Source organism: Drosophila yakuba, chromosome 3L (genome assembly GCF_016746365.2).
Source record: "Drosophila yakuba strain Tai18E2 chromosome 3L, Prin_Dyak_Tai18E2_2.1, whole genome shotgun sequence".
NCBI classification, from domain to species: domain Eukaryota; kingdom Metazoa; phylum Arthropoda; class Insecta; order Diptera; family Drosophilidae; genus Drosophila; species Drosophila yakuba.
In genome coordinates, this window is record NC_052529.2 from 6,252,908 (window position 1) to 6,275,900 (window position 22,993).

The window sequence follows — 22,993 nt, forward strand, 5'->3', positions numbered from 1 at the left end:
CCTGAGCTGCGCGCCCTTACCTGTGTATTGGTGTGCGCTGGTGTGTGTGTGTTGGTGTGGGCTGGTGTGTTTGAAGAGAAAGAAGAGAGTGCTGGGCGTGCGAGTGTGTGCGTAAGGCCGTGTAATGAAATGCTGAAAAGTCTATCTGTCTGCGCAGTCGCCGCGCTGCCGCTGCTCTGCCTTCAGAAGCCTCTAACGACATCGACATTGAAGTCGCACCGCGACTCATCCGTAGTTTCAGTTTCCCGTAAGCAACAAAACGATCGAGACATGATTTCGTAAGACGCACGCGTTACGCTTCTACTTGCTTCAAGACAGCAAAAAAGACCACTGAACCACCAACAGACTTTACACCAACACACCCACCCGCAAAAAGTTCTAAAACTAAAAGTATCTAGAAGCTAAAACCCTCAATTCAAAGTGATTTGTGTGCATCGGCTAAACTGACAAAAAAGTGACATACACATAAGACTGCCGCCCCCTAGTTATGCAAATGAAATTCCACTAGACCTAAGCCACTTAGTTCAATTCCCCAATCAGTGCACTTGTGTATCAAAAAATATAGTTTGCTCAACTATATTTGAAAAGTTTAAGAATAACAAAGTGTCTATTATGATCGAAACTTAAACAGCCAGCAAGCATTTTTCGGCTTTTCGGATTGGATTTATTGCGTAATGGATTTAAATTTAGCCGCAACATTAGCAGCAAACCTCAACAACACGGAACGGATATGCATTTAAAAACTGAACATGGTAAGTACTTCTAAATGATTTACCTTATATAAACATTGTAGCTTTTCGTAGCTGCTTTTTTATTGCCCCAAGTCAATTATATAGATGACAAGCTAACGATCGAGCTTGCTAATAGATTTCGACGAAGGGTTTTTATGGGCTTAAGTTTACGGGTAGAAGTTGGCTTGGTAAGACGGTTCCCGAAAGTTCTTAAAGAAAGCTTTCTTCGGAAGACTGTCTTCGCTGGAGAAGCTTCAGGAAATTTTTGAGCGGGTTTTTTTATTCAGTTGAGAATGAACACAAATTGGTCTTTTCCCATAAATTGCATAATAAATCATACTGGCCACTGCTACTTAAAAATCTTTTCTTTTAAATCAATTCTTAGTTCATTTCTAATTTCCAGTTAGAACTTTTTTTTCCCAAATCTTCTCCTTTAATTTATTCTTAGATAATTTTTCTTTATTTCAACTTTTTTATTGACATCTTAATTGCTTGGGTTCTATTCCTGATTTTCAACTTTTTCTTCACTAAATCTCACATTAAAGCCATCATAATTTATGACTACAGTTTAAAATTAACCATGATGTTACACCATCAGCTAGCAACATCTTATTATTCTGACTACCACGAAGAAGTCTTCTGACTTTCACACACAATTTATGCTAATCATCATAAGTTTTCGATAGAAAGGTTATATAATAGTACGTCGCACTGGGTGCGAACACGTTTCCAGCAAAATGCCCAAAAACGCGAATAAAAAATGGTATGATGATTAATTACAGGCAGGCTAGAAAAATGGCATAAGCAGCTAAAATTTCTTAGCCGCAAATGGGAGATGGCAGAATGATGGGGACTGGCATTTTATTAGAAAACCCATGTATAAAGCTACCCCAATCTCGGCTGTCCCTATATAAACGAAAATATATATCTATATACATTTTAATAATCACATCGGCAAGAACAACAATGTAGCACTCACAACACAAATAATTAGACAAAACCAGTTTGGGCTTAAACAAATCGCACAAACAACAAAATGGGGGTAAATATACGCCGGCGGAGGGACAGAGAGCAAATTATAGGCTGGACAGCAGATGGAGCGAGATGGCGACAGTTAATTGGCGACGTAAGGCAGAAAAACCTTGACTTTGACTTTAAATGACTCGACAACTGATCGCACGCTAACACGCTCCAACAGACGATGATAAAAGCAACAACGCCACCAGCGGCGGCAATAAAATATTGTATAAACAAATAAATTGAAATCGAAATCGAAATGTGATGAGATGAGATGAATGAACAAGGCGACAAGTCGATCGAGTGAAATCAAAACTCATTGCGAATTCATTGTAATGCAATTCAAAATCACACGATGATCATTTCAATATCAAGGTCATTAGCAGCTGCAGCTGTCCAAGTTGCTGTCGATGACGATGACCACCTGCTCCCACAGAGCTGTCAATCTCCTCCTGTCTCCAGTCCAAATGGCATTCGAAATGAGTTATATCTCTATCCGCCCATATAGCTTGGAAACAGCTTGCTTCACTTTGCAATTTAAATGAGCTCCCCATCTAAGTTTGTGTTTGAAAGCAATTCTTTTGATTCTTCTATGGCTTATCCCCCTTCTTCACTTGTTGTTGTTGTTGCTGTTTCTTTTTTTGGCACGCATGCCGAGAGTTCATTGACTGTCAGCCACAAACATACACACACACACTAACACACTAGGGCCCCCACCCCACATAACAAATGACTTAGGCAACAAACTTGCCTTCGTTCGGTTTTCGTTTTCATTTCGAGCACCAGAAGTTGCTGTGTGCGGAAGCGAGACAGCGCGTTAGGGAGAGGCCAAGGACCTAGGCCAAGAATTAGAGAATCCCCTCCCCAAATGCCCCCCTCGAAAAGTGAATCTGCCGCTTCAGCTAGCAGCAGCAGCCGCAGCAGTAGAAGAAGCCAATGACCAGGAGGGGAAACCAGTTCAGATCGGCTCATCCTTGGGCAAGGGGCACGGCTTCAGTTTGGGGCAGGTTGCACACAGCCAGCACTTCTATCCCAGCCACCACCTCCTGATTCCCGGATCCCCGGATCCCCGGATCACCCGCAATGGTACTGGCATCGCACATTGGGAATCATTTGCCGTGAAAAGGGCGTTCAACTGGCAAATGCTCATGGGCACATGGCGTGCTCAACTGAAGCAAGCCAAAGGTTCTTGCACTCAGCCAGTTCTTCTGCTTCTGCACTGGAAACAAGAGATTAACAAGTGCTCTATTAAGAACATCAAAAAAAGAATTACAATTGGGAATAGAACATACGATTCTCTAACTTAACCAGCTATTTGGTATAATACTGATCTTTCATTGATTGAATCAAGCTAAAATGGACTTAATAATATAGTCTCGGTACGGTTTCTGATACAAGAAGAATCTTTCTGTGAGTTAAGAATATTGAATTATGAATACATTTCTTGTTAGGGTACGAGTATATAACAAATCAACAAGTTTTTTGTGCGGTGTTGTTATGCCCGGTTCTCTGCCACTTCTAAGGCCTGATGAAAAGGGAATCAAATCACTCTTACTCTTGGCCAGCTTTTTTTTTTATTTGCTGGGACCAGGGTTATTGACTCGCTCGTGGTTCTTACCTTGGGCGGTTCTTCCTGCCTTTTGCTTTCTGCTGGAGCTGCATCTTCGTTTGAAACTGTTGCTACCTTGGCCACTTGCCACGCACAAGAGGATGAGGCTGCAGCTGAGGCAGAGGTGGAGCTGCCAAGTCATCCGCGGCAGCTTCCCAGGTAACATAAAAAAAATTAATAAGAGGCTTAAGAGAGACGGCAAAGAGAACGCCGACGCACAGGTGGGAAACTGCACAGGTAGAAGGAAAGAGCGAACCAGGAAGAAAGTGTGGCCAAGCAAAAGAATGGAGCGAAAGAAGTGGTAGCGCAGCAGCAGATGAAAAGAAAACAAGTTCAATGACCGACCTACTCAAGCGCGTTATAACCAAAGCGCGCACACACACACATACGCACTGCGGAGAGAGGAGAGAGCACATGCGCATGCGCACAGCTCCAGCTCGAAAGCCGAAGTCAAAGTCGAAGTCGAAGCAGAGCCGAAGTTGAATGCCGAAACCGAGTTACGAACCTCACTTGACGTTGAACTTTGATGCGACAGGTTCTGTGTCAATGTTGTTGTTTTGTTGCCATTGTCGCCTTTGTTGTTGCTGCTTTAACACCATCGTGTTTAGCTGTAAATGCCCACATTGTTGTTATTGTTCGCAGTGCATAGACTGTGACATTGAACACTACGCAAAAAAGTAACTACAAATTGATAGTGTTAGATAATATAAAGTTATTCTCTGTAATTTTCTCTTATTTGTATAAATACGTTGAAAATCCATTTCTGTCAGTGCATTGATCACTGATCGTCAGATAAAAGACTGGGCGGCTCTAATAGGAAAGGGGGTGTTGGAGTTAACCAACTATTCACTAAGCCCCTCTCTTTGGAACTGGAAATCAAATTATGCTCATTTACGCGCCATGAATACGTAATCCCCCAATTTACCGGCCGCTCGTAATTTGACTATGACAAAATGGCTTTTTATTAACCTAACGGTACATTCACCGGCTGTACTCCAGCTATTACCATTCCGTTTTACAGTTTTATGTCGCTGGCCATTAAAAAACGTGCTTGGCGTTCCTTATGACTATTTCGTTGGCGGCCAGATTCACAAAGACACCGCCAAAATGAACTTAGAAGAGGTCTACACTGCAGCTCTTTCGAATAGTTTTGCATAATGTCCGTGGCATCGAGACTTCCGGATTCAGCTCTAGTTCATTGTCAACGGTCAATTTGCAATCGAATGGGCGAAAAGCACAACCCCCACTGCAGAGAGCATGCGTTGCGAGAGAAGAGAGCGAATTTGGGTTAGAAGAGAGTGCGGCGAGAGATGCAGTGAGCGCACTGCAGCGTCTGCAATGCACTGTGAAAACAGCGAATTGAGCTTAGGGAATAATTTATGTTAAAATCAATTTGAATGCTTTGGAAAAGTAAATTAAATGCTGCAGAGCTTAGTTCATAAGTAAAATTTCACTGATAAGTAGTTGTAAATCTTTTAAGTACCCAAGTTTCAAAACTTTAAAATACCTGCTATAATAAGTGCAAAAAGCAATGAAGATTTGTCTTTCCAAATGGTAACTACCCTGAATTGCCTAACCAAATGTGGTCCTAGACCAACAAATCCTCCGCCTGACCTAACCCAATATGTTTTGTGTTCCAAAGTAAGCCCTGGTGCTGTGGCTTCTTCTCGGCCCAGAGCACAACGAGCTGCACGTTGCCAGAGATCCACCCTCTATATGGTTAGGGCCACGAACTTAAAACCAAAAAGCACGATGTTGGCCGAATCCGCAAAACGAAGCTCTGCTGAAAAGGGCCGTTCGCCCTTGCTGCGCTGCTGTCGCTGCCGCTGCCGTTGTGGCCCTGTTGTTGTTATTGTTTCGCACTGGGCGAGTTCAGTTGATGCCAAGTGCAAGTGCCAATAGCAATGGTCCCCCCATACCTTACACCCCGTATGCCGCTCTAGCAGCCACCTTAGCCCCCATGAGAGCCACCCAGAACCACCTTGTTTACTGTCTGCAGTCGACGGGCAGAGAAGCCGACGTTGCAGCCAACGTTCGCTGCCGCATTTGGCTGAAATCGAAGGGAGCTGGCTGCTTTTGCAGCTGCTCGTTTATTTCAGTCCTGACTCGGGATGTTAACGCGTTGGGCAGGTCATGTCTCATGGCACAGCCGCGTTGCGTGGACCAAAGAAAAACGCCAGAGAAAATCGGCAGGACATCCCGTGCACTGAGTTATATACATAAATAGTTATACATATATCATATATATATATATATATATATATTAGCTACATGCTAAGGCCAATGCCACCAATGTGTTCAATCAGCAAACGAGAAGCGTTAAAAAATAGCGTACATCGAGTGCATCCTTCAGTGCTTCAGTGCGTTAGTTAAGTGTTAAGCTCGCCCTAAGTCAATGTATCTAATCAAGTATCCGGAGATACCACCAATTGGTGCAATGTGTTCACACGTCGATCAGCGCAGACCATTATACTTCGATCGCATCTACTTTCGCGACACCTTCGCCAACATCAGCTTCTTCAAGTCGCGCTTAAAGAGCCATCAAAAACTGGCCAACACCTGAAACAGAGCCATTAAGACTGAGGCCGCAAAACAGTGAGACTGAGTTTTGAAATTGTGCAACAACCGAAATCAAAGAGGTAACTAACCGTTGGGCTCCTTCCTCTACCATTTATCAAATCATGTGAAATAGTCTAGAATAATATAGAATTGTATTGTGCAATAGCCCCTCTGAGCAGTATGCACTGGTTGGGGTTAGGGTTTCTTTTTTGCTTTAGCATAAAATCTACTTTTGCTTTTGTGCTGACCATGTCCTAGCGCACTGTCTCCCCGCTCCGCCTTGCGTTGTGAAAGTTCGCCGCTGCCGACGCAGTTCAACAACCTTTCTCTCTACACACAGTTCAGTTCAGTTCAGCTCGGTTTTTGGTTCGGTTCAGTTCAGTAATGCACTCTGCTCCGAGGAGCAAAACCCAACCCAGCGCAGCCCAGCCCAAAAACCCAACCGAAAGCCTGGCCAGAAGCAGCCCACTGCGAGCCCACACCATATATCCTTATATCCTTATATCCCAGACACAAACACCAGTCGTTGTCTCTTTCGCTCGCATGGCCTTGGTCGTGCGGCGCTTTTGCTGAATGGGTGGAAAAAATTAAAAGTGAAACTTAGCTGCGCCTGCCTGGGCAGACGATGACGTCGGCGCAGAAGCTCGGCTCAATTGCAGTCTGCAGTCTGCAGTCTGGAGGTCCTTGCCCTCAGCGGCAGCGGCAACGGCGCAGTCACGACCCACGGAGTTTTCCTCGCCTCGGCAGAGCCAAAAGCAGTGGCAGAGCGGAGTTTTTCACGCTGCACACTGTCAAGTCCACGTTCACGCGAGAGGAGCGCACAAAAAGGACACAGAAGGAGCTGCGAACCCAACCCAAGTTTCGCAGGACCTTCGCGTCTGTCTGCTGCATGCGCCGCTGTCGCTGCCACTGCCACTGCCGCCGTCGACTGCTCTGCATACTTCGACGTCGTCGTCATCGTCCTGTGTGTGTTTCGCTTTCCGTATTGGGTGTGTATCCGATTGCCCGGGTACGACGACCGTACGTGCCCGGCGGAGTTCATTGAACGCCAGCCGCAGCTCCAACGATTTATGTATGGAAAGCGAAAAGGATAATGAGCCGAAGTCGACTGAGCTCGATGCCTGGGCCCTGCCCCAACATAACGGAATGCACAGCGCAAAAAAAGCATATTAACATAAGGAGACAGATCTGTAGAAATAAGGATGTAAAGTAGATAAGGTGTTATCAGTCTTATGAAATTATCTTATGGAAACTATTTAAAACTGCTGCTATATTCAGTTAGTTGCTCATATAAACCAATCACAACAACATCGAAAAGGACCTTTTCTTGCAGTGTACTCACATCCACACTGATGGCGTCGTCTGGCGTCTGAAAATGCCTGAAAAGGGTCGTTCGCCTTTTCTGTTGTCTGGCCCTTATTTTTGTTGTACTTCTGCTTTTTTTTGTATGTGTGCTTTTTACTTTGACTTTTTTGTTGTTGTCATGGTCTGGCAACCAAACTCTCGACCCGGCCCCGGCCCCGCCCCCTTTTCGCCAATGGAAGGCGGCAGACAGTGGCTGCTCCTTTGTCGAATTTATGCGCATTTTCAATCGCTTTGTCGTAGGTCGTGTTTGTTGCTGGTTTCTGGTTGTCGGTTGCCGTTTGGAATTGTCGTCAAGGTAATGTGTCGCCCACAGGATTATGGACTTAAGCCGCTTCCTGGCGAAGTGTCCTGATCCGCCTGCCAGCTCAAAGGACAGCGGTGATGGCTGCTCAAAGGATTGATTCAGCTGGGTTTTTGTACTTAAAAGTTGTTGCACTTTTAATTGTTGCTCAGCGTGTGTGTGTGTGGCTTATTGATTTTCGCCACAGGATAAATGGACATTTTTTGCTGTTCTTTTTCTTCCGCTGAGTATTTTCTGGTAGCCATGACATCATCAGCCAAATCACTTGGCTGCAGTTGGATTTGCATTGCCTCATCGTCGCTGCGCCGCTGCCACAGGCTCTGCCGGCGTCGACGTCGACGTTGACGTCTATGTCTGAGTCTGGGTAAAAAGCATTTGACCTTTGGGTTCGTTAACCCTTTTGTACGCTAGATGATGTAAGCCACGGCACTGAAGGACCTGCAACAGAAGTTTAAAATAAATATTGACTTGACAGCGGGTAAACTGTATATTCATGGCAAGTACTTAAAGATAGAAACGCCCTTGCTGCATTGGCAATCTAAATTTGCAAGTATAATCATAACTAATTAAACGGCAAACAAACACATTTACATTAATTATATCAGAAACAGCAACAACAATGCCATGCAAATGGAAAACTTTCACTGCGCAGTAGGGCGAAAATTGCCAACTGATAAGGAAGCAAAGTGCAAACGAAAAGCTTAGCGAAGCAACAAAAAATAAACACTTCAAGCGTAAACTGCATTGATAAGAGAAATGCTGGCCAAAGGGGGGGAAAAGGGGCGGAAAGGGGTGCGGCGCCCCGTTGAAAATAGCACTTAATTTATGATTATTTGACCTACGTCAAAAACAGAGTAAGGAATACATGTAATCAGCAAATGCTCAAGGGCAAAGCCTAAGCACTCACAAATAATAGGAAAGCAATAAAAAATCCTATTGATTTATTGCCATTAACAGCAACAGCTGCTAGAGTTGCAAAACAATTAGTAAAACACCTAAAGATAATTCAGTAGAGCAACAACAAACCCAGTTATACAACCAAATCACTATTAGTTATTATTCTTCTTAAAAGCATGAAAAGGAATTTCGAAAAGTGTGTTATTTTAATTTGATTATCTGCGAATGCTATTTTAATTTGTTTATCTGCGAAAGTCATGTGTACTTAATTATGCAAATCTTGAAACGAATCAAATACAAACTCATTGCACATTTATTTCAATTACGTGCTTCGGCAAAAAACTGAATGAACTTAATTCTTGGGAATGGTTTAATTAAATACTTTCGTTTTTGTTTTTGAAGAATTTGCATTGAATGTGGTGCAAAAAAAAAGTACAAATGTTTTTAAATTGCTTTTAAAATTTGCGTATTTAATATACTTTCGCTTTTAGTTGTGTTGCTTTCTTTGTTCGTTCGAATTGAATTTTTAATTGATTTACAATTTGCGATTATTAACTGACAAAATGCCCAACGACTTGACTGTACAGTGCGTATCGGCTAAGTGCTTTTTTCAGGAGTGTGAGCAGTTCAATCGCCTTTGCTCACTCTCGTTTGTGGGGTGGAGATTGCATTCATTTTTGCACATGCGCCATGCGAAGTAATAGCAACAGCAACAGCAACAGCAACAAAAACAAAAGAATGCACAATATTTTCAAGGTTAAAGTGCAACGAAACCGCAACACAATACCTAACCAGCAAAAAGGGGGTGGATTATGAGTGGGTGGTGAAAGGTGGGTGGTGAATGGTGGGTGTTCTGTTCACAGAATCATCAGCATACAAATAACTGGCATACCTTTTGTTCAGTGTCCTTGAAATGCTGATATTAATTTCACGACACTCTGATTAGATAATCACCTGCACACACCCACTGTGCACCCTGCATCCTCCCCCCCACCACCCACCTCCCGTTTTTTGTTTTTCTCATTTTTTTTTGCAATGCGGATGAGTGAGACGAATGCGGCAATTTTTGTTGTTTTCGCATTCAATTCGCATGCACATTCTCGACTTGTGACTCAAGGTTATGATGATGATGATGATGCTCTAGCTGAACGCCCCACCCTTCCACCCCTCCCCGCCCCACTGCCACCCTTTAACGCTGAAAAGCTCACACAAATTATTATTACACTGGCGACGAGCGCAAGTGGGAGAGAGAGAGTTAGCGAGCAAGAGAGAGAGAGAGAGATAATAAACAAATAGCTCGCAATTTTATTTTATCAGCTGCCCCACCTCACCGGCACCCACCCCCCCAACCCCCCTCCCCACCTCGTTTCGTTTTTCGCTTTTCGTTTCGTTTTGCATGCACATAAAACTAAATGCAAACTCCCCCCAAGTGCCCTCCCCATTTGCCACCCCCTTACATATTTACATTTCCGGGTTGTGCCCCCATCCCCCACAAACACACACACACACACCCTGTATTTGGGCACTGACTGACTGCAAATCATCTCGGCCAACAATGAAAAATATGGATTAACTGCGAGTAATACCGTGTAATGTATATGTATGCAAGTGCAAAGCGATTCACTCGAAAGTGTAGCGAATGCGATGTCATAATAGATCAGACCTTGGGCAGAAAGACCTAAGAATGTGTAAACAAAAATGTACAATTCCTGGTTCCGCATTTGATAGGTATTACGGCTCGGATTATTAGAAATAGCCAGAAACATTGACAAGAAATTTATTTTAGCCTAAAGTAAGCTAATATTATTAATATTAATTATTTAAAATAATTATTGCAGATCTCTAAGATAATATAATATTCATATAATCATTACTTAACAATCTTCTAAATTTGAGTGATAACTTATACAACCCCTTCTGGAAATTCAGAAGCCTATACTGTTGAAGCACTTCCATTGCTTGCATATGGCTAAATAATAAATATTTACATTACACTTGAAAAAAAAAAACATCGTTAAATTTGTTTATTCATCGAACTGAAAGTACTTAGTTTCGCCGATTTCCTACTTAGATAGAGTGAGATGGCGAACACTTTACGACTGCGCCGCTTTGGCAGAGTGCAGTTATCAGCTGAACGTAGAACTGCATACACATACAAATGCATTTATATTTACTCTAATACATATATATATGTATATATAGGTATATAGGTAGAGCGCTAATGCGGTTAGTACAGTGCAGTTTGTCCTTGAGCGAACGCTTCCAAGCGGCATGATACCCCCCATTTGGGGCTCTGTGCTGTTTGGTTCGGTTAGAATCGCTTCCCGCAGTGCAATTTGATAAAGATCGATGCAGTGCATCGTGGCATCGAGAGCATAGAAGCTTCGCGGAAGTTTTTCTTCATACGCGACATACGCAACACACACGGCGTATGCGCAATGTGCTCTTATCACGGGTCGCCAGCGTTCAAGTTGAATGTTGAATGCTTCTGCTCAATTGCCTCTATGTTCCATTCCAATTCTAAATTTTTTTTTTATTTTTTTGTTAGTATTTTATGACTATGTGTTGGTCTATATATTCATTTTTAATTTCGCTCGCGTCGAGTGTGTGTCCTTCAAATGCAATTGTGCGATGATTAGAAACGCAAAGCGCCAAGCGATTTTTACTTTTTGTTTCTAATGTCTGTATGTGCAGCTGTTTATTTTCATTTTCACAGCGATAGCGAAAAGCTTCTTTTTTTTGGCGCGCTATCTGCAGTTGTACGCTCACGAATGCATTTTGTTGATTTAACTAGAATATTGTTGGTTTTTCTACAGCAAGGCATGCATGACTTCCTAGTGTGTCGAACGCATCTGTAAATTGCGCAAAGGGGTTGCCGCCATCCCCCCAAACCCCTCAACCCCGCCTGAAAATCGAAAGTATCTCGTGAAACCCACTAGCTCGATTCTTCCTCATATCGTCTGCATATTTTTGGCTGACGGCGCCAGCTGGCAAAAACCCACACACAAAAGTGGATGGACATAGACAAGGGATGGGAAAATGGGAAAATCACGAGCAGCCAGAAATCACTTTCTGCAGATCGTTTTCGCACATTTCCGCACTCGCAGACACAGAATCAAAATGCAATTCGCAAGTGCAAGTGCAAGTGCATTAGGCATTAGGCATTAGGCATTAGTGCATCATTCAGCACACACAAGCAGCCATACCGACATTCAGATAGATTCACATAGTCGGTAGTGTTGCAATTTTGCATCCGTGTCGCATTTGATCGCCGCGGCTCGGAAAAATCGTATTTCGTAGTTTGCATTTCGTATTTCGCATTCGCATTTCGCATTCTACGTGCGTGCAGTTCGACGAGCGGACGGAATCGGGATTTAAGCCACTTTGTAGCTCCTTTTGGCCACTTGATTGGTTTGCCGGGGGAGTTGAATATATATATAGAGCCGTATATCTGTGTCGATTGGGTGAGTCCACAACCACAACCATCCCCATACAAAACCATCAACAAACGGCCTCCAAAGTGAGCTTCCTGGTTATGGGATTGCACTCAACTTGATTGGGGGGCGCGATATCATTTCGTATTAATAGTTGAACAACTTGGGGCGGCGATAAGAAGCGTTCCTGGTATTTCCTGCTGCAAATAGCTCAGGTTTCCAATGAGGAAAATCCCTATTTACACTAATCTGCTTACAAACATACGCTGGCTACATGCATTTTGTTTATTCAAGCTGGCGTCTAACCATAAATACCCATAGAAACTCTACCTTAATTTATGCAATCAAAATAAAGTGATCACGCAGCTATGTATATATTTTCCAACAAATTGTTTAAGATTCGCGACCCTCTAGGCGAAACCAATACAACTTCCCCTTAATTTCTGGAAAGGAACTGAATGGCCAACCTTGCACAATAAATTCATGATTGCGCAGCTGAAAATGTCCGAAAAGGAAAAAAAATAAGGTGGGGAAACTATCATTTTGAATAATCGACAAGCAACCACCAATAAACCACCGCTGCAACCACTGGCCGCACCACCGAGCCACCGAACGAACGAACCACCGAACGAGAAGCTTTTCGCCAGCGGAAAGCGCTTTTCACAACCCTCTCTAGCTGCGAACTTTCCGAGCGAGAATTTGAGAATCTTCAACGGGATGCAATGGGTATTGGTGCAATGCCGGTTGTTCTCTGTGTGTATGTGTGTGTGTGTGAGTGTGTGTATTTTCTATGTATGGGGAAATTGCAATTTTGAGCTTTTTTGGGGTCTACGCCGGTTGGATGTGGGTCAGTAGTAGGAACTCTCGGTTGGCGGCGTCAACGTTTCCCTAGCTCTTCTACACATTGCAACCGAAAAAAATAAAAAAAAAACCAAGAAAATATCTTATAAATATTTCTACTTCAATCTTTGTTCGGATTTTCGTTGTCGTTTGCCGCAGATGCGTTTACATTTCACTTCCGCCTGGCGAATTTCGACGGTACACTTGAATGTCGCAGTGCAAAATGCAGTAGAATGCTGACCGAGCAGCAGGAGCTCCGTAGTCTCCGTAGTTTGTCAAGCCAAGCCGGAGGGCTCCACAGCCGGAAAATTATTCCGGGGCGGGCGGCAGGCCACACGGCGTATGCGTAACGAGAGAACGAAACGGAAAGTGATGCGTAATTTGCGGGCCCAGCCAACTAAAATTAAAATAAAACTCAAAATACAAAATATCGGTAATTAGTGCAAGGCAAAATATCCAAAGCCCGCCAGCAATTAGCAGCTATATAATAATTAAAAGCCCAGCAAAAAGAAAAAACGCGTATTCTTCTAAATAGAAAAAAAAATGGAAACCAATGTAAGGGAAAAGCTAGTTAATGCAAAACGAGAGTACAAAGCGCAGCAAACGGCGGCCAAATGAAGAAGAATAATTCAAGTGAGTTGTCTTCGAGGAATTTTCATTTCATTTTCACGACCGGTGATGCGGTGGGTGGGCGTTGGGCGTTGGGTGGCCATGCCCGTGAACGTGAACGTGTAACCTCCACTAAGCACTTGAACTGCACCACCAACCCACCCCCTCTCCCCCCTTTTCCTGGCTGACCCCCCTGCACTCGCTACTCGTCGCCGCTTTGCAGTTAGCTTTTTGCAGTGACGATAACACGAATGCAACACTGTGAAAATGCTGAAGAGCTTTTCCAGGTTGAGGAAAGCAAAGGGGTTCTGGGTGCAGCGGGTGGAGGGGTTAGGAGGCGCCTCTATTTATAGCGCCAAATTATGACTATTTTTAAAACGCATTTCTCGCATCCTTTGTGCCATTGCAGATCAAGTAAAACTTCAACCACAAACAACTAGCAGAATAAGCAGCAACCACTGAACCCCCACATATATATATATATATATATATATACAACCAGCACATATATATATATACACAGTGTTAGCTGAGCAACAATCCTAGCTATAGTCGCCATGCATGGACATCACAACCACAACCATCTGCCGCAGCAGCAGCAGGCACAAAACCAGCAGGAGCAGCAGGCGGCGGCCATCATGAAGGCAGCCAACCAGCCCCACCAGCCGCACCAGTCCCACCATCCCGCCCACAGCCATCCGCTCAGCCATCCACATCCACATCCGCATCAGCATGCCCAGCCACATCCGCATCAGCATCCACATCCACATCCGCATCCGCATCACAAGCTGTCGGCGAGAAGGGCGCGCAGTCGGAGTCGAAGTCGCAGTCCGACGCCGGATGGCAATCAGGACTACGATGTGACCAGGATGCGGGAGGAGGACTTCGAGCGGCTGGCCGTTTACCTGGTGCCGGATGTCCAGGCGGAGCGAGGACTGCCCAATCGGGCGGACAAGACGCTGCCGCGCAGCCTGACGCTCAAGTCGTCCATGGTCTACTCAACGCCAAATGTTAAGGTAGGAAAAATTATATAAAAATGTATACATCAAATTGAAATTAAAATCAAATGAAATTAAAAGTCTTTAAAAGAATTTAGAGAAAACTATGAAACTAATCCTTACATTTGAAATACTTTTTTACCTTACAGACTGAAGGAGTTTGGAGCAGCGGGGTCATCCCACGTGGCACTCGCTTTGGCCCATTCGAAGGCATTCCAACCTCTAATTATCCCAATGATAAGAATAAGGCGCGCTATTTCTGGCGGGTAAGCATCCTTAACTCCATTTAAAACTCTAATCGAAGGGTTAAGCATTTGTTGTGGGCTTTCAATTCATTTGCATCTTTTGTTTGCCTCCGTTTTTGGTCACAACTCCGCCATGCAAATGGCTGGTTTGGGTGTTGCCTTAAATGAATCATTATAAAAATCACCTAAAACATGCTTCCCCCATCCAATCATCCAGCTGAAAAGTAAAAAACAAAAAAATTGATATATGCAACTAACCAAATCGTTTCTCTTTAATTTTTATTTCATGTGATCTAATCTTAAACACCATCCCACAATTACCCAACCAAAATGAACACAAAAATATGTATAACCAAACCAAAAAAAACCGAACATAAATTCAAAATTATACCTATTGCATTTTGGAACGAATTCGATTTGATTGTGGTTAATCAGGTGCAGGGAACACGCCACATAACCTACGGGAATATTAAGGTACCACTCACGATTTATGCTTTCCTTGATTTCTATTTGTTGTCTTTCAATCCCAAAACTATACAACCGCTTTCCCAGCTAATCCCAAATATCAGCACAAACCCACTTTCTAAACTAACCGCGCACTGCTCTGTAAATCCTTCTGTTGTGTTTTCTTAAAAGTTTAAAAATATAAAGAAGTATTACTTAATATACGTTTATATTCTTAAACATTTTCCAAAGCACATCCCTCAATCTGTTTGCCTTGTAGAATGAGCTATGCTTGTACTTCCTTGTTGTGCGTCTTGTGTCGTTATGCTTTCTCTTGTTCACTTTCTCCAGAATTTTTCTAAATATCCCCCTTTCCCGCCGCTCTCTTCTCTTCCTGTAGATCTTCAAGGACGATGACTACTATTACTTGGATGGTTCAGATCGCTCGCAGTCCAATTGGATGCGCTATGTGGCCTCCGCTTATAGTTTGTCCGTAATGAATCTGGTGGCGTGCCAGCACCAGGAGAACATCTATTTCTACACCACCCGCGACATTCTGCCCAACGAGGAGCTGATGGTGTGGTACTGCAAGGACTTCGCCAGTCGCCTGGGCTACGATGTGGATCCCGAGACGACGATCTTCGGTGCCTGCAAGCAGGCGGTGGATGCGGAGGAGGAGGCGGATGAGGAGGAGGAGGAGGCGGAGGGTGAGGATGGCAAGCCGCGATACTCGATGCCAGCTCCGGAAATTCCACCCGATGTGGCCGTTAGTCACATCACCTACGTCATGGGTCTCCATCTGCCTGTGGGAGCGGGAAGTGGCCCGGCCAATGGATCGGTTGCGGGTTCCGTATCCGGTGCCACGCCTCCGCCCCCAACTGCCACGCCCTGCTGCCGCCGCTCCAGTCCACCCGCCCACGTCAGCACCACCAGCTCCAACTGCAACTCCCACCACCCGCACATCCAGCATGGTCGCCATGCCTCCGTGATCATTGGCCAGGATCGCTCGCCATTGGCCAGCAGTGACAAGGATACGGCGGGCTCACCTCTGTCCGGTCTGGACCATCAGATGACCCCGCAGGATGGCAGCGTGCGGTCTGTGAGATCGGACGAGGGCTATCACAGCAACGAGTGCCACGAGGATGGACTCACACCACCCGAGGATTCCAGCGACAGCGAGAGCGAGCATAACTATGTGCTGGACTGCTCCAAGAAGGCAATTGCGCCCAAGGAGACAGTGATTGCCCAGGCCCAAAAGCCCAGCAGTTCTCCGCCGGCCGTGGTTATGGCTAACACCACTACCAACTCGTTGAATAGCCACAATTCGCCCACTGCGACGCCCATTTGCGAGACGGACAAGAATGAGTACAGAAAGTTCAAGGTGAAGATGCCGCTGAAGTACGAGTTCAAGAACAAGAGCTGCGTGAAACAGGAGCCCAGTCTTAAGGAAGTCGACCAGGAGATGTCCATGCCGCAGGAGGAGGAGGAGGATCAGGTGATGCATCCCGAGCCCGATTCCATATGCCCATCGACCACCACCCATCTGGGCGATGAGCACATGCTGATGATGGAACGGGAACGCGAAAGGGAGCGCGAAAGGATTCAGGAAAGGGAACCATCCAACCAGCAGCCCGCCTCCTCCACGGTCATCGTGCTGGAGCACAACTCCGGCGGTCAGGCTCGCACCATTGTTCCACTGAGTAAACCCTACTACGAACCAGATCCACCAGGCGAACGCTACATGCGATTTGGCCAGCCCTCGTCCAGCATCCTGGAGACCATCCTCACCAGCCAACATCGCTTGGAGGCGGCCGCTGCTGCGGCAAATGCCTGTCGCCAGGCCAATGCCGCTACACCACCGCCCACTTCACCCACGGAGATGGCCTACAGCTACAAGAAGTCGCAGCGCTACGGCAATGCCGTCAGTCCGGACAGCAGTTCCAATCTGGGACAGAATCCCGAGCAGCTGTCCTCGTCGGCAGTGGTGGTCGGTGAACAGGAGATGACCAGGGCCACGTTGATCAAGGGCGAGTGCTCACCACCACCGCCCAGCCATCATCATCACAATGTGATCTTCTCGCCCTCGAGACATGCTGCATATCTGGGTGCCGGCGAAGCGGGTGGACACTCACCGAGTCCCGGCTATCCTGGCTATCCCCACTATGGAGCTGCAGCCACCTCGACGTTTCATTCACCACCACACAGCTCCCATTCCCCGTTCGATCGCCAGTCGAATGCGTCCAGTGGTGCCGGTTCGGCCACCAATTTGCATTTATTGCAAACCAGCACCCAGATGCTAAACCATCCGCTGATGCAGCCCCTCACTCCACTGCAGCGTCTGTCACCGCTGAGGATTTCTCCACCCAGCAGCCTGAGTCCCGATGGCAACTCGTGTCCGCGCAGTGGCAGCCCTTTGAGTCCCAATTCCTTGGCCTCCCGTGGCTACCGATCCTTGCCCTATCCGCTGAAGAAGAAGGATGGCAAGATGCACTACGAGTGCAATGTGTGCTGCAAGACTTTCGGCCAGTTGAGCAACCTGAAGGTGCATCTGAGAACGCATTCGGGCGAAAGGCCCTTCAAGTGCAATGTGTGCACGAAGAGCTTCACCCAGTTGGCGCACCTGCAGAAGCATCATCTGGTGCACACGGGCGAGAAACCGCATCAGTGCGACATCTGCAAGAAGCGTTTCTCGAGCACCTCCAATCTGAAGACCCATCTGAGGCTGCACAGTGGTCAGAAACCATATGCCTGTGATCTCTGCCCGCAGAAGTTCACACAGTTTGTGCATTTGAAGCTGCACAAGAGGTTGCACACGAATGACAGGCCGTATGTGTGCCAGGGTTGCGACAAGAAGTACATTAGTGCATCTGGCTTGAGGACCCACTGGAAGACCACCAGCTGCAAGCCCAACAATCTGGAGGAGGAGCTGGCCATGGCAGCAGCAGCTACATCGGAGTGTTTGGGTAAGTTTCAATGGCCTGCAGCGCTTTAAGGCACTGAACTAACAATGACATTTTCACATACATTATGCAGATAAAGACCATCCCGAACCGGACTCACGAGAAGCGTACGAGCAACTGACGCAGCACATGCATCCGGCGGTGCATCCGGGATTGAGGCACCTCTCGAGTGGAGGGCAATCACCACCACGCTTGATACCCCTGGGCAATCACATGGCGCCACAACAGCAGTCGCATCAGCAGCAGCAGCAGCAACAGCATCAGCAGCAGGGCGTGCCACCGCCCCACTTGCTGATGACGCAACATTCAGTGGGTCCGGCACCCATGCTGCTGACCACCGCCAGCCAGTTGCCACCACCGCCGCCACATCATCAGCAGAACTCGCCAAGCCGCCTGCTGCAACATGGCCACCCACATCCGTTGCAGCAGATGCAACAACAGCAGCAGCAGCAGCAGCAGCACTCGCCCAAGGGACTGAAATCCCTGCCAGAATCGGGGGTGTATCTGCATGGACAGCATGTGCAGGCGCAGGAGAGCAGACCATCGGTCATTGAGTCCTCCAACCAGCCCATGATCATCGAGTGCACGTAGAAGGTACACGGTACATGGAGCAGCTGCAGACCAGACCAGGAAGTGATGGAATCCAAGTGCAATAAAATTAATTAGAGTTAAGCGACAGACAGGCAGACAGACAGACGTTATCCCTTTCGAAACAAAAAGGATAACAACAACAACAACAACAACAAAATAACGCAGCACAAGTAAACGTAAACGGTATTATTATATAGTTGTATATAGTTAGAGATTCCCACGTAAATTTTTGATCCTCCTTAAAACCTGAAATTGAAATTGAAAACTCATTTTCGCGCTATGAAAACTAGATCTCACCAATTGGCAATCCCATGAATTCTTCTTCTCATCATTATCAGCATGGCAGGAGAGCACTAAAGGCATATTATTTTTGATAAATATTTTATATATATACACCGAACATATAAAACGGAAGTGAAACAAAATTGGTTAACAGAAAGCGATTGTTAATGGGAAAAATAAATGGAGCCGGCAGCAGATGAGAATTTTGCATTAAAAAAAACTGTGAACGAGAGAAAGAAAATGCATTTACACTTGACTTTCGATGATTTTCCAGTTCTGATTTGTTGTCTCACCCTCGCTGTTTGTTTGTTTGCTTGTTTGTTTGTTTGTTGAGGCGCGCACCTTTAGATGTAGATTACATATTAAAGAGTTAAAGGATAAATAAGGATAAATTTACATACAATACATAGATTCAAGTTGCCTTATTTGAATTTCGTTAGCACTGAGAAATCCGCGGAAAGAACAACACAGTAACCGAAAACATTTCGAACATCTCTGTTCAGTAAGAACGGAAATCTGCAAAGCTTATATACGTATTTTATATATGAATATATCATTATTATACATACGAGTATATATACATATATATATATATATTTATATGTATTTTATCATATATATACACAAACGGAAATGCAGCAACAAACAAATGATAGCAAAACTGTAAATAGAAGGAAATCTTATTTCGGCATCTGTTGAACTAGTATCGCCTAGCTATATATAATTACGTAGACCTCTAGGGATTACCATTACCATTATCATTATTATGATTACTATGATTATTACGGAAAAAGAAGATATAAAAACTAAGCAACAAACAAAAGAAAAAAACGTAAAGAAAACTTAGCTGAAAAATCGGTGCTTTTGACTGTTTCCATTTGTCCACGTTTACATTTACGATTGTATTTGTACTTCGAAACATATGAATTATATTGTAAACCACACTAAATATATATATAAAATATATACAGGTTAGTATAAAACTCTAGGATATTTCCCCACAAGCTACTTTGCGCCTTAAACATTCAACCTTCCTCCAGCTCCTTTAAGTCCTTTAACTCCTTTCAACACAAACAAAAAAAAAACGGAATCCAAAAAATTTGCTCGTATTGTACTTTACCAAAATTATGCTCTCAATTAGTCTTCGTTTTCGTCTGAATATTATATATATATTAAATCTTTAGCTAAACATAAGCTTATAATCTTAATGAGGCTGACTAGCTTTAAGTATCCACATAAATCTATTAAGCGCATATTAATTAAATTAGCCACTAAGCTCTGTATATTAAAGGCTGAGTCCCAGAACTCGGCTTCGATCTGTAAGACACAACACCAATTCGTAATGATTAAGTATTTGTCTTGTAAAGTACGAGATACGGGGGTGGGGAGTTCGGGAAAATTCTAAGGAATTCCGATAACTGAGACTAAGACTATGCAAAAGTTTTTGTATTTTTGTATTTGATACAAAGCTAGCAGGAGTTAGGAATGGAGTGACGATGAGATGTTTTAGCCACGTAATATCTAGTTTAAGCTAGCCCTAAGATTTCTAAGCATATGCAATATTTATACGCATAATATTTCTAAAAAAAAAAAAACAAAAAAAGCAAAACGCAGAAAAGATGAGACAAGCCTACATACATGGAAAATATAAAAGAAGATAATCAAAATTATACAAAAAACACAAAATTGATTTTTTATTTCTCCTTTGGTTTTAAACTCACATTTGTTGGTTGTGCAATCATCTAATTATTATTTTTAGTTTTGTGCAATAGTTCGCGAATTTATGTTTATCTTTCTTTTTTCGCCATCATTTAAACGACTTGAAAAACTTTTTAGACAGTTACAAAAATCTACTAAAATAAGCGACATACATAATACTTTCCTATTTGTGAGACTGAATGAATTACTATATATACAATACTCGTAACTCATAGAAAACAAATCCAAGCTCCATCAGCAGCCCCATCTTATAGAGGGTCTGCGAGGTGGACTCCATGGAAACCCAGACATTTCGATATATATTTTACCGAACCTTTTGTTTGTGCAAGCATTGTAATATATTACGATACGAATATGAATACTTCTAGGCATATAGATATATATTTATACAAAGCACACATACATACGTAGTCGTAGAGAGCTATAGCTATAGCTATTTATACATACGAACAACCAATGGCCCATGGTTAAAGCGCCCAACTTTGTACAGTAATTGAAATCTGTTTCAGGATTCAAGGAACGTGACGACACAACGTAAATTTAAATGGAGAATAAATGACTGCTTCTTAGTGTTATAAGTGACTCTGATTTAGGTCGAACACACTCACTCACACACACACACCCACATACAGAGAAAAACACACATACACACAAATGATTCAAGGATCAATTCTAGAAATCAAATCCAAATATATATTCCATTATATATTCAATAAGTCTATCGTATACCTTTATTGCAATCAATATTTCAAATGTATGAATCTATATAATTACAATTATCTATAGTTCAGCCCTATATAGAACATGTAGAGCCTTTGTTATACGTATGTATGTCCTATGAAATTGTTTCCCCATTCTCTCTCTCCCTCTCTCTCATATACACAAAATGTACAAAATTGGTTCTCATAAATAATTAAAAATTAGTAAAAAGAAACAAAACAAAAAACGCAGCGAATTTCATTTGCAATCAAAGCGAAGCCCAATTAAAAAATGCAATTAAATGTAATCATTTTAATATTCGAGATGGAGATTGAGTTTCTGTTTAAACCCACTTGAAAAAATAAATGTTGATTTATACGAGCCTCAAGGTATATACACGCTTATATATCACTCACCTCTTATACCACAATAAACGAAATAATTGACTATATGCATATTTATACGCCAATTACATGCGAAACATCTTAAGAGAAAGCATTGAAAAAAAAACCAAACCAAAATCGAGCAGAAAACAAGAATTATCTAATTATTTGAATGCAACTTAAATTCCTATTAATTATATATGAAATATCTCTATAAAATATCTCTAAAGAATCACAATTAATAACAGTACGAAAAGAATGAATAAATACAAAAATATTTCATACTAAAATCAATTGCTGCTTGAGTTAGGCACAAAAAACGTGGCATACTTTTGGGGGACTTTACTTTCTCAACATTTTTTTAAAGAATTAAGAGGATAGTTATGGATCGAACGATTTAGCTATTTTAGGTATAGTATATTCCACTGTTTATGCAACTAAATTGTATGAAATTTGATTAAATTCAGTTCAGCTTATCGCGACTAAGAGCTCTTTGACGGTCTGTCACTGCAAATGGAAACATCAATCACATGTCAATCTACAATGAAAGTAGGGCACTTCAATGCTTACGCTCACATGTTAACCCCCCTGGACATGCAAATTGTATGCGTTTTACGCATAAAAGGATGGCAACAAAAACGTAAAAAAACGTATCCTGATTATCGACGGGAAAACGAGGCGAGGAGGGAGACGAGGTGCCATATCGGGTCAAACGCGTGCTGTGCGGAAATGCCACATGCACATGGCTAAATGGAGCGAATGCATCCTACCATCTACACGTTTTCCTACACCCCAACGTGCAACCCACCCCCAGCGCTCTTTCATCTGCGATTTTGCATAGCATGCTGGGCTGGAATTTTCCTCATTTTCATGTCAGCCTTGATTTTATGTTTGGCAACGTTTTTATAGTTAAAGCCGATTACTTTCATGGCCATTGTGTCGACGCCCCCCGTCCACAATGCCCCGTCTGGTTGTGCCTCGAACTGAACCTATCCTCGGACCCTCGGACAATGCCCGGCTGCACTTCCCCAAACTTCAATTGCATTCTCTGTGTGAATGCCGGGACGCCTTGTTAATCCTGTTCCAATTACGCACATGTGAGTGCCTGCCATTTCATCCCATACCATCCCATTCCATCGCCTGCATCCCTAATGGGCACTTTCGCTCTCGCCGTGTCCTTTGTCCTTCTGGCCGGCTTTGTCCATCGACCACTGGCCATCGGATCAGAATTGGGATCGGGATTGGAACCGGCTCAGGGCAGCCAAAATATTGATTACAGACTGTGCGACGGCTGGCTCGAGCTGCATTGT

At 43.9% G+C, this 22,993-nt stretch overlaps 1 protein-coding gene across 4 annotated transcripts; it reads left to right on the plus strand.

Annotated features, from left to right (window-relative positions):
* Positions 1–239: 239 nt before the first annotated feature.
* On the plus strand, positions 240–21,973 carry LOC6533084. 4 transcript variants are annotated; one of them, XM_015194319.3, is made up of 6 exons: positions 240–752; positions 13,772–14,378; positions 14,510–14,626; positions 15,041–15,079; positions 15,450–18,012; positions 18,083–21,973. In XM_015194319.3, the coding sequence occupies exons 2-6, from the start codon at positions 13,920–13,922 to the stop codon at positions 18,598–18,600; spliced, it is 3,696 nt and encodes a 1,231-aa protein (XP_015049805.1). In that variant the 5' UTR covers positions 240–752; positions 13,772–13,919; the 3' UTR covers positions 18,601–21,973. The 4 variants fall into 4 exon arrangements, with proteins under 4 accessions (XP_015049805.1, XP_039229580.1, XP_015049803.1 ...); XM_039373646.2 differs by lacking the exon at positions 240–752 and adding an exon at positions 11,649–11,943; XM_015194317.3 differs by lacking the exon at positions 240–752 and adding an exon at positions 12,555–13,386.
* Positions 21,974–22,993: the final 1,020 nt, after the last annotated feature.

Bases quoted from the DNA above. Each gene is read 5' to 3' on its own strand.
- LOC6533084 (XM_015194319.3), top strand. From the start codon at position 13,920: ATGCATGGACATCACAACCACAACCATCTGCCGCAGCAGCAGCAGGCA. The intron at 14,379-14,509 runs GTAGGAAAAATT...TTTACCTTACAG, and splicing joins ACTCAACGCCAAATGTTAAG to ACTGAAGGAGTTTGGAGCAG. The intron at 18,013-18,082 runs GTAAGTTTCAAT...TACATTATGCAG, and splicing joins AGCTACATCGGAGTGTTTGG to ATAAAGACCATCCCGAACCG.